The following is a 23,316-nucleotide window of genomic DNA, read 5'->3' on the forward strand; positions in this document are numbered from 1 at the left end:
CAAAACATCTGCCCCGCAAGACTGCATCAAAGATAATGGCATTTGGGGGACACAGTACATTCAAACTGGCACACCTTCCCATTAGTTTTCCCCTCTGTCCTCCCCACAACCCCCAAGCAGCTAAGTCCACTCTGCATCCAAAGCCTAATGGGAGAGTGTTTGCAGAATAGAAAGCAGAGAACCACACAGTCCTCCAGCTTGTGGTTTCCAGAAGGTAAGCCCACCTAGGGGGAGAAAGAGGACAAAATTTGCAGGCAGAAAGCTCACGAGGAGAGGAGGGATTCCTGCCCCACACCCCCCTAGTCGGGGGCTGGTGGGTCTTGGAGAAAGGCGCCTGCACCCCAATTCCTGGTTAGAGTCCTGGGGGGTAGGCGGGGTGTGACAGGCCCCAGGCAGGGTGCAGCTCCATGTTGCCTCTGGCCAGAGGGGGCCCAGGAGGACTCCAAGGGAGCCAATCCAGGAAGAGCCGTCAGTCGAGTATCTGGTACATAGTAAATGCTCAATAAATTGCAGCTACTACTGCTTTTCTTGGGGACCTCAAGTCGCAGGTGCCTTCATAATTCTTGTCTGAGTTCGCTGGGGCAGCTTCACGAGGGACCACGGATGCATTGGCTTAAACAGACATTTACTGTCCCAGGGACCTGGAGGCTTGATGTCCCAAATGAAGGCGTCACTGGAGCTGGGCCTTCTCTTAGATGGGAGCATCCATCCCAAACCTCTCCCCTGGTGCTCCGTGTTGGAGACAGCATGACTGAATCTCACCTCCGTCACACAGCTGTCCCTCTGTCTGTCTCTGTGTCTGTGTCCTAATTTCCTCTCCTTGTCAGGACACTGGTCATACTGGAGTGGGACACACTCTAACCAGTCTGGCCTCATCTTAACTCACACCCGCTTCAAAGACCCTGTTTATAAATAAACTCACATTCACGGGGCTGGGGGTTATGACTCGGAGTGTCTTGTTGGGGAGTGCATTTCAAACCATTAATCTCCAAAGCCTGTTTCCCCATGGCAGGGGGAGGGGGGCTTCCACAGTGAGGGTGGCCCCCCCGGCCCTCTGCCCTGCAGGCCCTAACCCCTCCTGCCATCAGAGAAGGCCACTTTTACCTCAGTTTCTTAAAATTAACCAACCCCAGCCAGCACTTTTACAAAAACATTATAGACTCCATGGAAACATATCTTTCCTCATGATGCTGTCACTACATCGTAGACTGGAAGTTACAAGACTGGATGGCTATTGATGAAACAGTCTCTCTGGGACTCGGTTTTCTCATCTTTACAAAGTAGAGATTGCACCATGTCTGGAGCTGCAAATAGATTTCCTGTGCACACTGTCTTCCATCTATGTGTCGTGGCCTCCAGAAACACTGTGTTGAGAAGGATTCTGAGGTAGTGTCTGTGGTCAGGGGAACATGTGCCATGACCAGACGTGGATTGTACATGCTGTGGGCAAACGAGGCCACTCCCCTGTTCTCAGCATCCCTGACCTCTCAGCCACATGGGGTGGATTGACTTTGCCCTCTTTGTGGAAACACCTTATTTTCTTGGTTTTATTGAGGTTTCACACTCTCCAGGTTTCCCTTCTGACTCATTGACGGCTCCTTCTCACCTTTCTTTACCGGCTCCAAAACTTGGCTCAGGTTTTACATGTTAGAAATGTGGGACAACAGGCTCAGGGTTGGGCCTGGGCTGCATTTTCTTCACTCTATGAGATTACTTTCCCCAGGGGCTCTCATCTGGTCCAGCGGCTTTAAATAACATCCGCCTGTCAGCCACTGCCGGGTTTAGATCTCCAGCACTAACCTCTTGGAGGACTCTGGAGTCATGTGTACGACAGACTTGCTCTGTCCCATCTCCCTCCTTCTCCTCCCTCCTCGAGTGTCGAGGGCCTCACCTCAGAACCGAGCCCTGCACTGTCCTCTGTCCTCCCCGCCATCCCGCCCGGGCCTCCGTGGCAGCCCCTCAGGCCCCCCTGCTGCCTCCGCCCCACGCAGCCTCCTCCCCACACAGATCCAGGTGAGCCCCTCAGCACGGAAGCCTGGTGACTCCACCCAGATGGACGCTTCCGCGGGTTTCCCATGGGCTTTCCTGGCTCTAGGAGGCACAGTCTAGAGGGAAAGTGATGACAGTGCAGTGTAGCTGCCCCAGGAAGAGAAAGGGTGTCAGGCGGTGGGGGAAGAGAGAGAGAAAGGGGGGGAGAGGGAGAAGGGGTGATGGAGAGGGATAGAGAGATGGGGGGAGAGGAGCAGAAGCATAGGGGGAGGGAGGAGAAGAGAGGAGGGAGGGAGGGAGAGAAGGAGGGGGAAGGAGAGAGAGAGAGAAGGAACAAGGGAGAGAAGGAAAGTGGGGGTGTTGGGGGGGAGAGAGAAAGGGACAGAGAGGCAGAAAGGAAGAGATAGAGGGATGGGATGGGGGAGAGAAAGAGAAGGGGAGGGAGCCCCTTACTGGGTGTCTGCTCTATAGCTCTATTGGCGCCTCTAATCCTTGCGACCACCCTGGAGAGCCAGGTCCGGGTGGCTAAGAACCTTGCCCAGGGCCACCTGACTGCGGTGGGTCCGGAGCTCGCTGGCCCCAAAGCCGGGGGTCCCCGGGCGGCCCCCCCACCGGCCCACGGCCCCTGGGCTCCCTCTGCTGGCAGCTCCGGGACCTGCACCCGACGGGGCGCCCGCACAGGCCGCCTGGGTGCTCCGGGCTCCCCTGCAGGGAAGCGGGGTCCAGCCCCTGTGCCTCCCCCCGCGCAGCACCCTGCAGTGGGGTTTCTCAAACAGGAGACACATAGGAACCCCCTTATGTGAAAAATATATATATACGTTCAGGTCCTGGAGAATATAATCAGTGCCCTCCAGTTTGAGTTAAGAATTAAATAGTAAATCTGATACTTTAGGGCCCTGCAGGACCATAACTATAAATGCAAATGTGGGCACTGAGCTCATTAAAGGGGCCTCCCTGAGGCTGAGGTAATCGTATTATTTTAGTTTACCTTCAAAGGGGAAAGTGCTTACCAGAAGAAAACCCACAGATTTCTCAGATCCCCCAATAAATCAACAAACCCTCAGGGATCCGAGATGGCTGAGAAATCCTGGACTGCAGGCTGAAGTTAAAACCCCAAGGCCTCTCCTGGTCTGACGTTTGACAACCTCCCAGCCACCAGTCCGGGGTCTCTTTATCCTCCTTCTGTTCTGCACGAATGAATAGTGAAGTGGTGAGGTGAGAAGGACGGAAGTGCTGGCTCCCAACCCCCTGGCTTTGCATTGTAACTCCCCCGCTGACCAGCTTTGTAATCTTGGGCAAGTTAATCCCTCCAGGCCTTGGTTTCTCATCTGTGAAATGGGGATATGATAGGATGCACATCCCAGGATCACTGTGAGGAGAGGGTTAATCCATGTTAGATTTGTGGACAAGTGCCCGTCACCATTAGCCCTCAGTGAACTGCTCCATGTGGTCCCCTGGATGCACGTCTCTCTTTCTTTCTCCATGCTGTCCTCTCCGGCTGGGTGTATCCTTGCTCACCTTCCCGTCTGTGCTGTCTGAATTTATTATGTACCCCAGAAAAGCCATGTTCTTTTAATCCACTCTTATGGGGACAGACCTATTGTGGGTGGGATCTTTTGATTAGGTTGTGTTCCGTTTCAAAATGGCTTCCTCCCAGGACTTGACTTTCTAGGCTTCAGCTTCTCTCCAAAATGTCATTCTCAGTTGCTCTTGGGGTGTTTGTCCTCTCTTAGCTTCTCCGGAGCAAAATTCTGCTTTCAATGGCCGTCTTCAAACTGTCTCTGATCTGCAGCTACTCTCTCAGCTCCTGTGCATTCTTCAAAGTGTCCCTCTTGGCTGTAGCAAGTTTGCTGCTTCTGTCTGAGCTTATAAAGTGCTCTAGTAAACTAATCAAGGCCCATGCTGAATGGGCAGGGCCACACCTCCATGGAGCTCGCCCAGAGTTGAGTGATTATATCTCAACGGAAACATCCAATCAAAAGTCTCCAACCCAATCAACACCAATACATTTCCTGCCCACACAAGACTGCATCAAAAATAATGGCATTTTGGGGGACATAACACATCCAAACCAGCACAAGTTGTTTCCATGGAGATGTGATCCTGCCCATTCAAGGTGGGTCTTAATCATCTTTACTGGAGTCCTCTATGAGAAGATAAAAGAGAGAGACATTTTAGAGAGAGTTCAGAGAAGCTAAGATATGTAATCCAGAGTTTTGACCCCAGCAGAAGCTAAGAGAAGCTAAGAGAGAGAAACTAAGACAGAAGCCCAGAGACATTTTGGAGAAGCCGCAGAGAACAGAACCTAACTCCGGAAGAGGCCCAGCAGACCCTGGCCATGTGCCTTTCCATGTGACAAAGGATTACCAGATGTCATTGGCCTTTCTTCAGAGAGGGTATCATTCTGCTAATGCCTTAATTGGGACATTTTCATGGCCTTTGAACTGTAAATTTGTGAACTAATAAACCCCCATTGTAAAAATCAATCCATTTCCGGTATATTGCATTTCAGCAGCTTTAGCAAACTGGAGCACCATCCTAGAAAGCTCCTGTTAATATTTTCAAAATCCCAGTCATGCCATCTGTCCTGTGTGGTGGACTGACTTATGTAACCTGGTTTGGACATGGTCTTGGTTTTGGTCCACATTCTGCCTCATTTCCAATGAGTTGTGGCCCCATTGGAAATAAGATCTCTTCCAGATGTAACTTCAGTTAAGGCATGGCCCCACTGAATCAAGTTGGGCTTTCATCCCGATGGCTGGAGTCCTTTAAAACCAGAATAAATTCAGATGCGAAGGGAAGTCACGGGGAGCAGCCAGAAGCTGGAAGTCAACGGAACCTGGAAGAAAGAGGAGAGGACACTGCCATGTGCATCGCCATGTGACAGGAAAGCCAAGGACCAAGGGTCACAGACAACCAGCCCCAGAGTGCCGGTCTTAGAGAAGAAACCCCTGCCTTGCTGATGCCTCAGTTTTGGACTTCTCTTAGCCTCAAAACCATGGCCAACAAATTCCTGTTGTTTAAGCCAATCCATAGTATGGTGATCCAGTTTACTGATGCTGCTGTTTTGCAAAACACCCAGAAATGGATGGCTTTTATGAAGGGGGCTTATTTGGTTACAAAGTTACAGTCTTAAGGCCATAAAGTGTCCAAGCTAAGGCATCAACAATAGGGTACCTTCGCTGGAGGAAGGCCATCGGTGTCCAGAAAACCTCTGTTAGCTGGGAAGGCACGTGGCTGGCATCTGCTTGCTCCCAGGTTGCGTTTCAAAATGGCATTCTCCAGAATGTCAGTGTCAGCTTCTAACAGCTATCTTCAAAATGCATCTCTCAGCTGCATTTCCTCTCCAAAGTGTCACTCTCAGTTGCTCTGAGCTCTTTCTATAGGACTCCAGTGATTTAATAAAGACCCACCATGAACTGGTGGGGTAACACCTCCATGGAAATTATCCAATCAAAGTTCTCGCCCAGTTGATTGAGTAACATCTCCATGGAAACACTCAATCAAAGATTCCAACCTAATCAACACTAATACATCTGCCCACACAAGATTGCATCAAAGAACATGGCTTTTTCTGGGGGACATAATATATCCAAACCAACATATATGGCAACTGTGTTAGCAGCCGGGGAACTAAAACAGTCTGTGCAAAGCCTTCCGCAACATCATTATTCTGTGCCCAGGATATACCATTATTATCACACATCCTGGAATTGACCGTTGTTTAGTTGTGGGTTAGCTATGAGTCTCTACCCACAAACCCAGCTGTACACACACACACAACTGTATTTCTTGTAACCTCTTTTTTGTTTTTTTTTATCCATTTGGAGCCACTATCCTGCTGAGTTGGCAGAAAATTCTGGCCTGAGAGTTTCAGAGTCCCTAATCTCTCTAGGGGTTCCCGGGGGTTGGGTTGTAGAGACTTACAGAGAAGTTTACACAGAATCAAGGTAATGGGGGGCGGGCATCTGGTCCCCAGTCATGGGTCCAGAGAGGTCCAAGGGGCTCGTTATGTCGGTGAGAGATGCGCCGGGTCCCATCTACCCAGGTACCCCTGGCGGCCTTTGCTTCCTGGAGTCCTGGAGCCCTCGGGAGGCTCTGCCAGGGGCCAGGCCCAGCTTCCTTGGCTCTTGCATCCACATTCCCTTTGCTGTCGCTCCTTCCCCCCACCCCGAGAGAGTGTGTTCCTGGTTTCATGGGGAACCCTTTCTCCCTTCACCTTCCCACCAGAGACATTTGGGGGTCCAGAGATCCTCTCTCCCCACAAGGTGAAGCCCCAGAAATGAAAGCAGGGAAGACCCAAGAGCTAATTTTGCTTTCTTCTCCACCACATCCCTCCCCTGAGATAATAAAACCCTCCATATCTGCTTGAAGGTGTGCATGAGCCGGGGGTGGGGGATGGGACAGCTCAAAGCAAAAGAAAATATCTCAAAATAACATGCTTCTTTATCTTTGAAACACATAAAAAAAACAATAACAACAAAAAAAAACAGGTTGGACGGGTAGATGGATGCACTGATGGTACATCTGCTATAAATCAAGTAGAGTAAATGTTAATTGTGAAATCTAGGTAGAGGGTAGACAGGTGTTCACTATATATTTGAAATTTTTAATTATAAACTGGTTGGGGGGGGGGACAAATACTATGCCCCATGTTTGCCAGCCTCCTGCCACCCTTTAAGCTCCTTGGAGGCAAGAAAATGATGCCCCCTTCCTTTTGACATCAGTTGATGCAAAACTATTAAAAAGAAGCCCTAACATCAGTGACGCGTCAGCCTCTACGCAGCAGCGTTTCCACTCGCGGTGGTCTGCTCCGCCCTCTAGTGGAGAGAGGTGCGCAGTGCACTCTCTGGCCAGTTTCAGGCCACCACGTGGAAGGTTTTCTGCCTACTCTGACCCGGGTTAGAAGGGGAGGCAGGGCCCCGCGGAGGCAGATTTTAGGAGCTAAAAAGAAAATGACTCATTGAGGATGTGGGATGAATCTAGAACTGGCACGAAGAATCTGTACATATCCTGTTGTTTCTGTTTCTCTGGAGAACATTGACTGAATTCACCAGAGTTCAAAACCTGCAGAATTCTTGAAAACATAGATACTTTTAACACCAACACCACAACAGATTTTTACTATTCCCAACATAATTACAATATTTATTATAAAAAAAATTAATTCATAGTATAGATCAAGAATCAGCAAACGATTTTTGTAAAGGACCAGAGAGTAAATAGTTCAGGCTTTGCAGACCCTATGGTCACTGCTACAGCTACTCAGTTCTGCTGTTGTTGAGCAGAGTAGATGATATGTACACATACGGCATGGTGTGTTCCAATAAAACTGTATTTGCAAAAACAGGTGCTGGGCTAGATTGGACAAACCTCTGTCTTCCTGGAATCTATATGCTAGTATAATCTCAGACTGGAGAAGTTCTAGCTTTTCTCTTCATAGACCAGATATGACTCTAGGCATCAGTGCCAAAAGGCATACTGAGCTCTCACACCTAGAGATGACCGGTTACCACCCTAGCCTTTCCTAGCTTCTTCATCCAGCTCTGAAATTTTACATGAGATGACCAGAAGTGATTCTTCCTATATTTTGAAGGTATAAGCAGTTTGGGATTCCCTGGCAGACATGAGTCTGGGGCACCAGTAAAATAGGGGAACCAATTTTGTTTTCTGGTGTGGAATTTAAGTAGTCATCATGGGGAAAATCTGAATTTCATTGCACTTCCTAACATTTATTTAACTCGTCCTGTTTTAATTTTGAATATGGATGGGAAGGTGGTGTCACAATCTTTTCAGTGCTTAATTCCTCTAAAGGGGAAAACGGTACGTATGCAGGCTTCTCCTGACCCTAATAGGGAGTGTACTTCAAGCACAAAGCATGTTTGTGCATAGTGAGTGTTAATCTCCCATAGAACCAGTTTCATGTTTCAGTGGAACTTCCAGGTAAGTAAAGTTCCACATTTAAGTGATGTCCTTGGCCAGTGTTTCTTTAGGGATAGTATCTTGTTTAAATACAGCTTGATTTTAACTTTTGCTACCATTTATTGTTTCTTCTGTGCTGTGCCATCCAAAGCGCTAAGTATTTAGTTCTAGAAACCCTACAGATTAGGAAACTGAGGCTCAGAGAGCTCAGGATCACTCAGCTAATAAATGACCAGGACCGTAACTATTTTTGCTTTGTTTCCCCAAAAGCCAGTAGGAACAATCATTTGAAATGTGTATTCTTACATAGTACTGTACCAGTTTGTATATATTATGTCCCCCAGAAAAAGCCATGTTCTTTGATGCAATCATGTAGGGGCAGACATATTGGTGTTGATTAGGATGGAACCTTTGGATTAGGTTGTTTCCATGGAGATGCACCCCACCCAACCATAAGTGATAACTCTGATTGGATAATTTCCATGGAGCTGGGGCCCCGCCCATTCAGTGTGGGCCTTGATTAGTTCACTGGAGCACTATACAAGCTGAGATGAAGGAGCGAGCTTGCTACAGCCAAGAGGGACACTTTGAAGAAAGCACAGAAGTTGAGAGAGTAGCTGCAGCTGAGAGACCGTTGGAAGATGGCTGTTGAAAGCAGACTCTTGCTCTGGAGAAGCTAAGAGAGAACAAACACCCCAAGAGCAACTGAGAGTGACATTTTTGAGGAGGTGCAGCCTAGAGAGGAACATCCTGGGAGAAAGCCACTTTGAAAGCAGAACTTCGAGCAGACGGCAGCCACGTGCCTTCTCAGCTAACAGAGGTTTTTCGGACACCATTGGCCATCTTCCAGTCAAGGTACCCGATTGTTGATGCCTTACCTTGGACACTTTATGGCCTTAAGCCTGTAACTTTGTAACCAAATAAACCCCCTTTATAAAAGCCAATCCATTTCTGGTGTTTTGCATTCCGGCAGCATTAGCAAACTAAAACAAGTATAATGGAATTAAAATCTCCTGAAGTGTCTATGCATTAGCTCTGGGTAACTTCTCGCCTTACATTTACTCTTCACAATAACCACATTAAGTGGGTATTGAAGAATAAACCAAAGCTCTTAGGCCACTGCTGTTAATTGTTGGACGGGAGACTCGAACCATCTGCTCGACTGCAAACTCCAAGGAGCAGCCCTTTCCCGCTATTGCGTCTTCCGGCGCTCAGCTCCCGGATGTCCCGCCCCCAGGCGTGGAAAAAAGATTGTCTCAGGGACAGCCAGAAAGGGACGAGGGGCGGGGCCGTCTTGGACTCTCTAGCATTCCTTCTCTCTATGGCCGCCGCCAGTTGACAAGTCAGCGCGGCAAGTCTTCGTTCTATTGGACGCGCATCCTCCTGTAGGCGGGGTATCCCGGTTCGCCGCGTGCTGATTGGTCGGCCGCGGGGGCGGGGGGGGAGCTAACGTCGGGGCGTGGGGCACGTGGGCGGCGGCGGCGGCGGCGGCGCTCTCGGCTCCTGTGGACGCGGGCGCATGTGGGTTCTCCGCGCGGTGCTGAGGGCCGCGGCCGGGCGCACCATGTCGCAGGGGCCCGCCAGCCACCCGCGGCCGCCCAAGGACCTGCTGCGGCACCTGCGCACGCGGGAGAAGCGCGGCCCGTCGTGGGAGCCCGGGGGCCCGAACACCGTGTACCTGCAGGTGGTGGCGGCCGGCGGCCGGGACGCGGGCGCCGCGCTCTACGTCTTCTCCGAGTACAACCGGTGAGTGCCGGGGCCCCCTCGCGAGCCCCGCCGGGCAGCACCCGCGGGGGGAGTCCCCTGTTGCAGCGGTCCTTGGCCTCTGGTGGGTGGGAGAGCCCGAGTTCTCCACCTGTGCGCCCATGGGGCCCCTGGGGGTCCCTAAGCGTCCTCTTCCCAGCCCTGGGACCCCGAGCTCGCTCTTAGCACGCTCCGAGCAGATCTCTCACAGTGGGCACGTGGGATGACAAGGGTCGTGAATGCCCGCGTACGCCCCCAACCCTCCCGTCCCTGCAGAGGAGGGCTCAAAACCCAGCAGAAATGCACCCCCGTGACACGATATAGGTTTTTAGTTTTTTTTTTTCTGAGTCTGCTATGAAACATTTCATGGAACTCAACGTTTCATGGAAGATGACGGAGTAAAATCTTCTGAGTATGTTGAGTAATGTTTGCCCCGCAGGTATCTGTTTAACTGTGGAGAAGGCGTCCAGCGACTGATGCAGGAGCATAAGTGAGTCAGCCATTTTCTTTTGGGGTGGGGGTGATTGTGGGGCTTGAGAGCTGAAGTGAGAGGAAGGAGGGATTTTATAACAGAGAAAATCATCCCTGATTCATCCGTTTTATTCTACGCAAATGTTCTCTTCCCTAGGCTGAAGGTTGCCCGTTTGGATAACATATTCCTGACCCGAATGCACTGGTATAATGTTGGGGGCTTGTGTGGTGAGTCTCTGTGCACTTTCCAGGGTCAGAGGCTGGAGGGAAGTCTCTGGGATTTTAACCTGCCTCACCTTTTCTACCCATTTTACGACTCCAGAGGAGCTAGAGTTCTTCCCATGCCAGCTCAGTCAATTGCAGCACGGAGTATCAAGAGCTGTGACTCAGAAGGGCAGAGTTTTACGTGGATACTGTCTCCACGTGTTACCATCCACTTGGTTTCCTGGGTTGCTGGACCAGAGAGTGTAGTGGAGATGATTACACTAAATCTGTTTTCCTTAGAGGCCATTGGAGCCACACACAGACACCTGCTGTCCATCTGCCAAAACAAATACCACATAGTGGGTTGGCTTAAACAGCGGGAGTTTATTGGTTCATGGTTTTGAGGCTGGGAGAAGTCCGAAATTGAGGCACCAGCAAGGTGCTGTTTTCTCCCCAAAGACTTGTCAGTCTGGAGCTGCCTGCCAGCAGTGCTTTGGTCCTTGGCTTTTCTGTCATGTGGCAATAAGCATGGCATGTCTTCTTCTCTTCTGGGTTCTGTTGACTTCCTGTTCTTTCCCATTCTGTGGCTTTCTTTGTCTCAGTTTCACTCTACTTATAAAGGATTCCAGTAATCTGGATTAAAGCCCAGACTGTTCATTTGGCCACACCTTAACTAAAAATAACATTTTCAAAAAGTCTTATTTACAATGGGTTCACACCCATGGGAATGGATTAATATTAAGAACATATTTTTCTGCGGTACATGATCCGTCTGCCACACCGCTTACCCCATATTTATGTCCATCGATTGGGAAGGTCAGGATTGTGCTGCAGCCACATTCTGTAGGCTTCAGGATGTGGATGGGGGAGGAACTTTGGACCAGACGCATTGTTAGGGTTGAGATGAGGGCTAGAGTGCAAAATTGAAGGCCAGCCCTCACTTGCTTGGCCTATGCTTCGCTTACCTCACTCTAGTACTAGCCCCCAGCCCCCGCCCCGCCACCAATTCCAGAGACACTTGGGAAACATTTGATGGGCCTTATACCCCTAGCCAGCATCACTTCTGCTCTGTACATTTTCCTTGATGACTGTTTAGGAGTCAGAATGAAGACAACTAGATAAATAGCTGGAGAAGTAAAGTGAGTTCCTTCTGGTGATGAGGGTTCTGTGTGAGAGATGCTGACTCTGTTCATCCTTTTTTAGGAATGATTCTTACTTTAAAGGAAACTGGGCTTCCAAAGTGTGTGCTGTCTGGGCCTCCACAATTGGTGAGTTTCTTCTGACTCAGCTTTTAAAATCAACTCCTCCTTTGTAAAGGTGGTAACAGTAATTGTCAGCTTTGCAACACAGTCCTCTGCCTTACAGAGGTGGAGTAAACGCTTCACCTTTCAAGTTAAATAGACTTGAGTTCAAAACCTTGTTAACCTGTGACCATGAACGAGTTACTTTACCTCTCAGAGCCTCAGTTTCTTCATCTGTAAAAGGGCTGTGATGTTTCATAGAGTTGTTGTGGAGGATTAACCAAGGTAACATACAAAGCATTAAATCGCTGTGTTAGATGGTTGGCACCAAGTAGGCAGTCGATAAATGGTAGCTTTTGTCTTATTCATTCGTTAAACTTTAGACATCGTCACACCTTCCAAACCAGCTACTGTTGAGAAGTTGTGTGCACATTGTTAAATCCAAAGCTGCTGAAAGCAACAGTTCGTTTCTCAGTCCTTAAGAAGAACGACTGCTGGTCACCACCTCCCGCTCATTCTTGCCTCCCTGTAATCCCTCCTCCAGACAGCGGCCAGAGAGAGTGGGCATGCCGCTTCCCACCCCAAAGCCCTTGAAGGGCTTTCCCTTACAGTACACTCCAGATGCCTCAGTACTCAGGCCGACAAGCCTTGCAGGCCTCGGCTTCTGCCCTTGCTTCCACCCGTACCCCAGTCACCAGATGGCAGCTGTGCTGACCGGCTCCTCTCCCCCTGCCGAAGCCCGCCTCATCTTAGGCTTCCATCCAAACTCGAGGCCCTTCATCTGGCATGCTCTGTGACCTTCCTCCCACCCCCTGGCTGTGTCAGAACTGGTCCCTCAGGGCTCAGCTAAGAAGGTCGTCTCCTCAGACATCACCTGAGGCTCTGTACAAGTTGGACCCTGGTACCCTGCAGTTCTCATTTTTTTGTCAGACCACTTACCACAATGTTTTCGGTGGTGGTTTGTGTTATTATTTGTTTATTTTTTGTCTCCACTGGACTCTCAGCTTCATGAGGGCAGCAACTCCATCTCCTTTTTTTGCTGCTAAATCCTTGGCATCTAACAAAGAGTGACGCTGAGTAAATATTTGTGTAGCTGAAGTTCAAAATATTGTTAATATTTTAATAATGTTTTGTATTGGCACCTATCGATACCTCTTATGTACTTGAATATGTTCCTGTGTTCTGCATCTGTGCAATCGTAATTGCTCATTTCTTTTTTCTTCTTTTTTCTTTTTTAGGAAAAATACCTTGAAGCTATCAAAATATTTTCTGGTCCATTGAAAGGAATAGACCTGGGTATGTTATTGACAGTGACGACTCCTTGCATGCCGTTTCTTTCTCACGTGCACCCCCTCCTCTCACATTAGAACCCATAGAGACTGATAGAGCCTGACCCAAATCAGACCTAACAGTCAAACGCTTAATCAGCATTAGAGAACTGCAAAACGTTGTCTGGAGCATTTTCTCCACCCCTACATCAGGCCAGTGAGAGACAGGCTAGGTAGGCAAGAGTAACGTAAAAACCTGACACTGGTGTGCTGGGTGATGGGGTGGTCTCTGTTCAGGCACCTTGGTGCTTCCTCAGTCTTCAGGGTGGTTCCGATTGTTGACTTGAACACCTGGAATAGGAAGAGGGGATCTGAGCAGGGGGACATGGGGGCATGGCCGTCTCCCTGCACTAACCCTGAGCCCAGGCCATGCTGGCAGGTGCAGGAGCCCTGATGGAAGAGGCAGAATCACGGGAGCGGGCAGGGCCTTGTCCCTGAGCTGGCACGCATCTTTGGCTTGTTCGTGTTCTTGTTTTACAGAGGCGCTAAGATTTTATTTCAAAATGTGTACTGGCTCTTAGAGTTGAGAGGATAAATTCTCTGGCCTCACAATTTGAGTATTGGGTTCCTTTTGTCATTTTAATGGAGAGTCGTCAGTGGTCATGGTAGCTTGTCTTTTGTTTGGATGTAGAAAATATTAATGCTGATGAAAATCCATTTTTGTTTCTTTTCCAAAAATTTTAATCTACCAGAAATGCTGGCTTCAGTGACAAAGATCCACCAAAAAAAAAAAAAAAAAAAAATCCAAGGACATTCCATTGCTTGTGGTTAGTGACCTTGAAAATTGATCTCCACATGTCTTTGTCCATGCAGTCACTCTTCCTGTTTGTGCCTTTTTCACTTAGCCGTGCGGCCCCACTCTGCACCGGAATACAAAGACGAGACCATGACAGTTTTCCAGGTCCCCATATACAGTGAGTAGAAATGCCAAGTCTCCTAGGAAGAGGAGGGTCCTGGGGAAGAAAGAGGGAGGTAAAAGTAGAAACTGTTTTGTACTGGGCATAATTATGAAATTTAGCTGAGGAAATAAGATATGGTTCCTGCCCATAAGGAACCTGTCATCTTGTGGACTGATACATTTAACTTGTGTCAAGATAGTGATCATACTTAGGAGTACTACATGATCACATGCTGTCTGAAAATTGATGGCTCTCAGGTGTGCATATTTATTGCTTGGTGTTTATTTGCAACAGCTGTAGGTACATGCCTTTGATAAGAGGATCCTGGTTCGTTCTGCGCAGATGAAAAATGTAAAGTTAACACTGATGACAGCATCCTAATGAAAGTATTCTTATGAGTGGGGGGCGTCAGAAGCACATACAGATGTTCTCAGGTAGCAGGGCAGGTGACATGGCTTTGACTTACAAAGACAGTCTGTGTCTCAGGCCCAGCTGGGTTCCGTGTCGGGTTTTCTCTCTGTGAATTGAGGACAGAGCATAGCTGCCTTTCCCGGACACTGCTAACCGGTAGGATGCTTCCTGCTTCCCGAAGGGATACAGATAGGAGCATCCAACAAAGTCCAGAGAAACCCAAAGCCTGGTGGGGAGAGAGGCCTGTGCCAGCCCTCAGTAAGAGGGGACGAGTCTGCTGGAGCACAGGCTTGGGTGCCTTGGGGGGCCCAAGGGTAGAGGGTGTGAGCAGGACTCCCCTTGCCCAGCTCACTCCTGGTCAGCCGGCTTCTCTGATCTGCCCCCACCCTCCAGCCTGATGGGTGTCCCTGTCTTGATCCTTTCCAGCACCCTCTTCTCTCCATAGTCCATAGCAGTTTACTTCTGTATGTATTTCTGTGATCAGTGCCTCACTTGCCGAGTTTTGCCAATCACTGTCCTCCCAGTGTGCACTGGATGATGGAGTGGACAAGGCGGAGCAGGCAGGACTTCTCTCAGACCAGCAGCTCTGCCTCACCTGCTTAGAGCAGTGAATGGTTTTTTGTTTTTGGTTTTTTAATCTTGAGTCTTAACTGACTGCCAAAGTATGATGCTTCTCAAAGAGATGGGTAATTTTCAGGTATAGTTCTGTTTATTTCAAGTGATGGTAATGGACAAAACAGCCTGCAACCTGCATACGTTTTAGTCGGCAAACACCAGTGAGTTCCTGCTGCAGACAGAGCTCTGAACTAAGCAGAAATGTAAAGGGGAGTGGGGTGTGTCTGCTGCCCACAGGCGAGCTGGGGCAGTAACTGGTGATCTACTCTAGTCAGAGACATGCTGGACTTAATGGGGGTTCTGGCATTTCCGCGTGTGAACACTGGGCTCTGGCTCTGTGCTCCCCTGGAGTGGTGGGTGATATGATTGTTTCCTGTTCCGACCAGGTGAACGTAGTGTTCGAGACCACAAACCGGAGCGGATCCTCCAGCAGCCCCGGAGCAGGCTCAGCCCACAGCCGTCTGCAGACTCTGGAGCGACTGAGAGTGAGCAGCCCCTTCCAGACGGTAATGGTGTTTAAACAACAGAATACTGGGAGGGGCCTTGCACTCTCTTAATTCTTTGCTTCTTAATACTCAATTAGAATAATTATTGTAAAGGAGCTGTGCATGCAAAACAGAAACTTTTTCCTGGCACATTATCACTTGGTCTGTGGGGAGAATGAGAGAGGTTGTCGTAAAGCTGGCCATGTCTGTGCTTTAAATCTCCACCCCTGGGTAGGGCCAAAACTTTCTGTTCAGTTTGCCCAGAGGAGAGCAAACCCTGGCAAATTAATTCTTAATGTATTTTTCATTAATGAAACCTAATTTTTTGATGAAAACCAGTAACTGCTAAGCTGAGAGAATAGCGAGTCATGTCAGTGAATGGACTAGTACCTTTTCTTTTGAAAGTCAGCGTACTGGGAAATGGAATTAAAATTCTGAGTTCGATGCATCAGAGAAGTTGGACTTGAGGATTCTGTTGTCCAGGGTTGGGGCAGAGCTTGGTAAGTTCCTCTTTCTGTCCTCAGGTCTGCCTGATACCCAGTAAGAGGCCAACCCTTGTGTAAGCTGTCCTATTTTTGGATGGAATGGGGTGAAGACTGACCCCACATTTTCTCTGAAGGCCTTGTGTAGCATTTGTGCTATTTTACTTGTATTTTTCCCAGGTTTTTTAAATTAGAGAAGTTGTAGGTTTATAGGAAAAATATGCATAAAATACAGTGTTCTCATATAGCATCCTAATACTTTGCATTATTAGTGTGGTGCATTTGTAACAGTTCATGAAAGAACATTTTCATAATTGTAATTTTAACTATAGTCTGTTTATAGTAGGGTTCACTGTTGTACAGTCATATTTATTTTTAAATTTTTATTCTAATACTGTACATACAATCTAAAATTTTCTTTTTTAACCACATTCAAATATATATAATTCAGTGCTGCTAATTATGTTCACAGCGTTGTGCTACCATCACCACCATCCATTATCAAAGCATTATGATCAACCCAAATAGAAACTTAACAGTTGAAGTACTACCTCCCTCTTCTCTACCTTTTTCCATGTCTGCAAAGAAGGCTCTTGGAATTTTGTTGTGGTTTACATTGAATCTGTAAATCACTTTGGGTAGAATTGACATCTTAATATTTAGTTTTCCACGTGAACGCTGAACGTCCTTCCATTTATTTAGGTCTTTGATTCTTTTTAGCTGTGTCTTGTAGGTTTCTATGTGTAAGTACTTTACATCCTTGCTTAGATTTATTCTGAGATTTTTGATTCTTTTAGTTGCTATTGTAAATGGAATTTTTTCTTGTTTTTTTTCTTCAGGTTGTTCATTACTAGTTGTTCTGGTTTGCTAATGCTGCCTTTTTGCAAAATACCAGAAATGGATTGGCTTTTATAAAGGAGGTTTATTTGGTTACACAGTTAGTCTTAGGGCCGTAAAGTGTCCAAGGTGATGCATCAACAATCGGGTACCTTCACTGAAGGATGGCCAATGGTGTCCAGAAAACCTTTGTTAGCTGGGAAGGCATGTGGCTGGCATCTGCTCCAATTTTGGTTTCAAAATGGCTTTCTCCCAGGATGTTCCTCTCTAAGGCTGCAGCTCTTCAGAAGTGTCATTCTCAGTTGCTCTTGGGGCGTTTGTTCTCTCTTAGCTTCTCCAGAGCAAGAGTCTGCTTTCAGTGGCCATCTTCAAACTGTCTCTGATCTGCAGCTACTCTCTCAGCTTCTGTGCATTCTTTTAAGTGTCGCTCTTGGCTGTAGCAAGCCCGCTCCTTCTGTCTGAGCTTATATAGTGCTCTAGTAAACTAATCAAGGCCCACGCTGAATGTTAGCTGGGAAGGCACTTGGCTGGTGCCTGCTTGCTCCCAGTTTGTGTTTCAAAATGGCGTTCTCCAGAATGTCAGCGTCAGCTTCCAATGGCTGTCTTCAAAATGTCTCTCTAAGCTACTCTGAGCTCCTGTTTGTCAGCTCTTTTAAATGGCTCCAGTGCTTTAATTAAGACCCACCCTGAATGGGTGGGGTAACACCTCCATGGAAATTATATAATCAAAGGTCTTGCCCACAGTTGATTGAGTCACGTCTCCATGGAAACACTCAATCAATAGGTTCCAACCTAATCAACACTAACACATCTGTCCCCCAGAAGATTGCATTAAAGAATATGGCGTTTTGGGGGACATAATACATCCAGACCAGCACAGTTTGTCAATTTACTGATCTTTTCAAAGAGCCAACTTTGCGTTTTTTTTCTTTGTATGTTTGGTTTTTTTTTTTGTTTTTTTTTTTTAATTAAATTCAGTTTTATTGAAATACATTCACACACCATACAATCATCCATGGTATACATCCACTGTCCACAGTATGGTAACATAGTTATGCGTTCATCACCACACTCTATCTCTGAACATTTTCCTTACATCAGAAAGAACCAGAACAAGAATAAAACATAAAAGTGAAAAAGGCACACCCAAATCATCCCCCCATCCCACCCCATTTGTCCTTTAGTTTTTATCCCCATTCCTCCACTCATCCGTACACTAGATAAAGGGGGTGTGATCCACAAGGTCTTCACAATCACACAGTCACCCCTTGTAATCTCCATTATTACATAATTGTCTTCAGGAGTCCAGACTGCTGGGTTGGAGTTTGGTAGTTTCAGGTATTTACTTCTAGCTATTCCAATACATTAAAACCTAAGAGGTGTTATCTATATAGTGCATAAGAATGTCCACCAGAGTGACCTCTCGACTCCATTTGGAATCTCTCAGCCACTGAAACTATTTCATCTCATTTTGCATCCCCCTTTTGGTCAAGAAGATACTCTCAGTCCCACGATGCCGGGTCCACATTCATCCCCGGGAGTCATATTCTGCATTGCCAGGGAGATTTACACCCCTGGGAGTCGGGTCCCACGTAGGGGGGAGGGCAGCGAGTTCACCTGTCGAGATGGCTCAGTTAGAGAGAGGGAGGGCTGCATCTGAGCAACAAAGAGGTACTCAGGGGGAGACTCTTAGGCACCATTACATGCAAGTTTAGACTCTCCTTTGTGGTAATGAGCTTCATAAGGGCAAGTCCCATGCTCGAGGGCTCAGCACATCAAACCGCCAGTCCCAATGTTTGTGACAACATCAACACCAGTCCAGGTGAGGATGTATGTTCGTTTTTATTCTCTGTCTCATTTATCTCTACACTACTGTTTTATTTCCTTCAGCTCACTGTGGGGTTTAGATCCTCTAGTTTTGAGATAAGGTCTCTAATTTGAGATCTTTCTTTTTCTTTTCTTTTTAAATGCAGTTTCATTGAGATATATTCACACGCCATACAATCTACCCAAAGTATAAAATCAGTGGCTCATAGTATCATCACATAGTTGTGCATTCATCACCACAGTCACTTTTAGGGCATTTTCGTTACTTCAAGGACAAAAAAAATAAATAAATAAACCCAAACCATCCCATTCCCCTAATCCCTCTAAATCATTGACCCCTAGCATTGGTGTGGTCTATTTGTTACTGTTGATGAAACAACATTGAGATACTACTGTTAACTTAGCCCATCCCTTGCAATAGGTACTTTTTTTCCCATATACCACTCTATTATTTGTTCTGGTGGATAGTTTCGTGCATTTGTTGTAGTTTATGGCAGAAATTTTTTGTATTTGTACAGTTAATCACAGCCATTGTCCATCACAAAATATTACCAAGTTATAATGTCCCGGGTTTTAACCTCTGACTTTTCTTCTGGTGGCATACATGACTCTAAACTTCCCCTGTCACCCACATTCGCACACAGTTAAGCACTGTTAGCTCTACTCACAATAATATGCTACTGTCACCTCTATCCATTTCCACTAATTTAAATTCAACCAAGTTAAAAAATTGCAAATCTTAAGCAACTGCTCCCCATTTTCTAGCCTCATTCTTATCTCCTGATAATCTGTATTTTAGATTCTGTGCCTGTGAGTTTACATGGTATAATTAGTTCGTATTAGTGAGATCATACAATATTTGTTTTTTTGTGTCTGAGGTATTTTACTCAACATAATGTCCTCAAGGGTCATCTATATTGTCACGTGCTTCAGGACTTCATTCCTTTTTACTGCTGAATAATATTCCATCATTTGTATATACCACATTTTATTTACCCGTCGGTTCATGGACACTTGGATTGTTTTTATCTTTTCTTTTGGCAGTTTTGAATAATGCTGCTTGAACATCACTGTGCAAATGTCTGTTTTTGTCCCTGCTTTCAGTTCTGAGTATATGCTGGGTAGTGGATTGCCGGGTAGTAGGGCAGCTCTGTACTTAGCTTCCTGAGGAACCACCAATCCATCTTCCACAGCAGCTAAACCATTTTACATTCCCTCCAGCAGTGGATAAGTGATCCTATTTCTCCCGGTCCTCTCCGACACGTATAGTTTCCTGTTTGTTTCATAGTAGTCATTCTAGTAGGTGTGAAATATCTCTGGTTTTCATTTACATTTCCCTAGTAGCCAGTGAAGATAAGCATCTTTTCATGTGCTTTTTAGTCATTCGAATGTCCTCTTCGGCAAAATGTCTATGTATGTCTTTTGCCCAGTTTTTAATTGGGTTGTTTGTATTTTTATTGTTGAGTTGTAGGATTTTGTTGTGTATTCTGGATATCAAACCCTTATCAGATAGGTAGTTTCCAGATATTTTCTCACATTGAGTCAGATGCTTTTTCACCCTTTTGACAAAGTCCTTTGAAGCACGGAACTATTCAGTTTTGAGGAGGTCCCATTTACCTAGTTTTTTTCATTGCTTGTGTTTTTGATACAAGGTCTAGGAAACTTACCACCTATCACTAGATCTTGAAGATGTTTCCTAACATTTTCTTCTAGGAGGTTTGTGGTACTGTCTCTTCATTTGATCCATTTTGAGTTAATTTTTATATAGGAAGTGAGATACGGGTCTTCTTTCATTCTTTTGGATATGGATATCCAGTTCTCCCAGCACCATTTATTGAAGGCACTGTTAGCTCATTACTAGGGTGTGGAAACACTACTGATTTTCATATGTTGATCTTGTATCCCGCCACTTTGCTGAACTCATTTATTAGCTCCAGTAGCTTTGTCATAGTTTTTTCCAGGCTTTCGAAATACGGGATCATGTCGTCTACAAATAGGGAAAGTTTTACTTCTTCCTTTCTAGGTTGGATGCCCTTTATTTCTTTTTTTTTCCTAATTATTGCTCTAGCTAGAACTTCTAGCACATGTTGAATAACAGTGGTGACAGTGGGTATCTTTGTTTTGTGTCCTATCTTAGCGGGAAAGCTTTCAATCTCTTCCCATTGAGTGTGATGTTACCTCTGGGTTTTTCATATATACCATTTATCTTGTTGAGGTAGTTTCCTTCTATTCCTGTCTGTCAAAGTATTTTTATAGAAAGGATGCTGGATTTTGTCACATTTTCTGCTATCATTCGAGACGATCACTTGGTTTTTCCCTCTTGATTTGTTAATGTGATGTATTACGTTAATTGATTTTCTTGTGTTGAAACACCCTTGCATACCTGGTCGAGGCATGGTGTGTAACTTTTTTCATGTGCGGTTAGATTTGATTTGCAAGTATTTTATTGAGGATTTTTGCATCTATATTCATTACAGGAATTGGTCTAAAATATTCTTTTCTTGTAGTGTCTTTGTCTGGCTTTGGTATTGCGCTGATGTTGGCTTCATAGAATAAGTTAGGCAGTGTTCCCTCTTCAATTTGAAGAGTTTGAGCAGGACTGGTATTAACTCATCTTGGAATGCTTGGTAAAATTCACCTATGAAGCCATCTGGTAGTGAGGTTTTCTTTGTTTGGAGGTTTTGATGACTGCTTCAGTCTCTTTGCTTGTAATTAGTTTGTTGAGGTCTTCTGTTTCTTCTCAAGTCGGTGTAAGAGTTCATGTGTTTCTAGGAAATTGTCCATTTCATCTAAGTTGTCTAGTTTGTTGATCCCCCTCCCATTTCTGATTTTATTTATTTGCATCTTCTCTCATTTTGTCTTTGTCAGTTTAGCTAAGAGTTTCTCAATGTTTTTGATCTTCTCAAAAAAAAAAAGAACTTAGTTTTATTGATTGTTTCTATTTTTTTGTTCTCCATTTCATTTTTTCTGCTCAGATCTTTGTTATTTCTTTTCTTCTACTTGCTTTAGAATTAGTTTGCTGTATACTTTCTCTGGTTTCTCCAGGTATTGGGTCCCTGATTTTCACTCTTTCCTAATTTTTTAATGTAGCTGTTTAGGGCTGCAAATTTCCATCCTAGCACTGCCTTCACTGCATCCCATGTTTTGATAAGTTGTGTTTTTGTTTTCATTCATCTTGAGATATTTACTGATTTGTCTTGCAATTTCTTCTTTGACCCACAGATTTCTCTTGTGATTTTTTCTTGACCGGTAGTTTAAGAGTACGTTGCTTAATTTCCACATACTTGTGAATATCCAGTTCCTTCCTTTGTTGCTGATTTCTGCCTTCATTTTATTGTGGTTGGAGAAGATGCATTGTATGATTTCACTGGTTTTTTAAAATTCAATTTTATTGAGATTATTCACATACCATACAGTCATCCAAAGTGTTACAATGTGTTGTTCACAGTACCATTATATAGTTATGCATTCATTACCAAAATTAATTTTTTTTCAATTTTAGAACATTTTCATTACTCTAGAAAAGAAATAAAAATAAAAAAGAAGACTCAAATCCTCCCATAACCCTAACCACCACCCCCATTATTGACTCGTAGTATTGGTATAGTACATAGTTTGCAATAGGTACATTTTCCCCCATATACCCTTCTATTATTAACTTCTAGTAATGTGTCATACATTTGTTCTAGTTTATGAAAGAAATTTCTAATATTTGTACAGTTAATCACGGACATTGTGCACCGCAAGATTCACTGTTATAAATTCCCTTTTTTTAAACTTTATCGACAAATTTAAAAAAAACATTTCAGACAAAACAAAGGAATAAGAAAAATAACCTAAAATAACTGCATTGCTTCCAACATGTCCCTAACATACCCCAAGAAAATTGACAAACCATAGACAAAGGACTAAGAAAAACAAATAACCTAATATAACTGCATTACTTCCAACATGTTCCTACCGTACCCCCCCCCCCAAAATTAACAAACCATAGTCATTCCTGAGCATTCCTATAACATTAAGATTATCCTCCATAACTTACCTGTTATTAGAGTCTCGTTCCCTCTTCGCTAGTTGCTGACTATCACTAGGTCCCCTACATTCTACAATATAAAACATTTATTTTACATTTCTCACAGAGTTTACATTTCTCACAGAGTTCACATTAGTGGTAACATACAGTATTTCTTTTTGTGCCTAGCTTATTTCACTCAGCATTATGTCTTCAAGGTTCATCCATGTTGTCATGTTTCACGACTTCATTCCTTCTTACTGCCGCATAATATTCCACTGTGTGTATATACCACATTTTGTTTGTCCACTCATCTCTTGAAGGACATTTGGATTGTTAACATCTTTTGGCAATTGTGAATAATGCCGCTATGAATGTTGGTGTGCAAATATGTGTTCATGTCACTGCTTTCGTGTCTTCTGGGTACATATCAAGAAGTGAAATTGCTGGATCAAAGGATAACTCAATATCTAGTTTTCTAAGGAACTGCCAGACTGTCCTCCAGAGTGTCTGTACCATTATAGAGTCCCACCAACAATAAATAAGAATTCCAGTTTCTCCACATCCTCTCCAGCATTTGTAGTTTCCTGTTTGTTTAATGACAGCCATTCTAATTGGTGTGAGATGATATCTCATTGTGGTCTTATTTGCATCTCCCTAATAGCTAGTGAAGATGAACCTTTTTTTCATGTATTTTTTAGCTCTTGGTATTTCCACTTCAGAGAAATGTCTTTTGACCATTCTGTAATTCTGTTGTTTGTACTATTTTTGTTGACTTGTAGGATTTCTTCATCTATGCAGGATATCAGTCTTATCAGATACATGGTTTTCAAATATTTTTTCCTATTGA

General features: G+C 45.3%; 1 protein-coding gene across 2 annotated transcripts in view; it reads left to right on the top strand.

Annotated features, from left to right (window-relative positions):
• The first annotated feature begins 9,391 nt into the window (after positions 1-9,391).
• Positions 9,392-23,316, top strand: part of ELAC2 (elaC ribonuclease Z 2) — a 36,303-nt gene continuing 22,378 nt past the window's right edge. For both annotated transcript variants that reach the window (XR_005212588.1, XM_037808244.1), the window contains exons 1-7: positions 9,392-9,657; positions 10,094-10,144; positions 10,283-10,353; positions 11,533-11,597; positions 12,809-12,866; positions 13,744-13,812; positions 15,210-15,329. Coding sequence is in view for 1 of the 2 variants with exons in the window: in XM_037808244.1 (XP_037664172.1) it covers positions 9,431-9,657; positions 10,094-10,144; positions 10,283-10,353; positions 11,533-11,597; positions 12,809-12,866; positions 13,744-13,812; positions 15,210-15,329 (661 nt within the window). In the remaining variant the exon portion in view is untranslated. The remainder of the gene's footprint in view (positions 9,658-10,093; positions 10,145-10,282; positions 10,354-11,532; positions 11,598-12,808; positions 12,867-13,743; positions 13,813-15,209; positions 15,330-23,316) is intronic.

Source organism: Choloepus didactylus, chromosome 18 (assembly GCF_015220235.1).
Source record: "Choloepus didactylus isolate mChoDid1 chromosome 18, mChoDid1.pri, whole genome shotgun sequence".
NCBI classification, from domain to species: domain Eukaryota; kingdom Metazoa; phylum Chordata; class Mammalia; order Pilosa; family Megalonychidae; genus Choloepus; species Choloepus didactylus.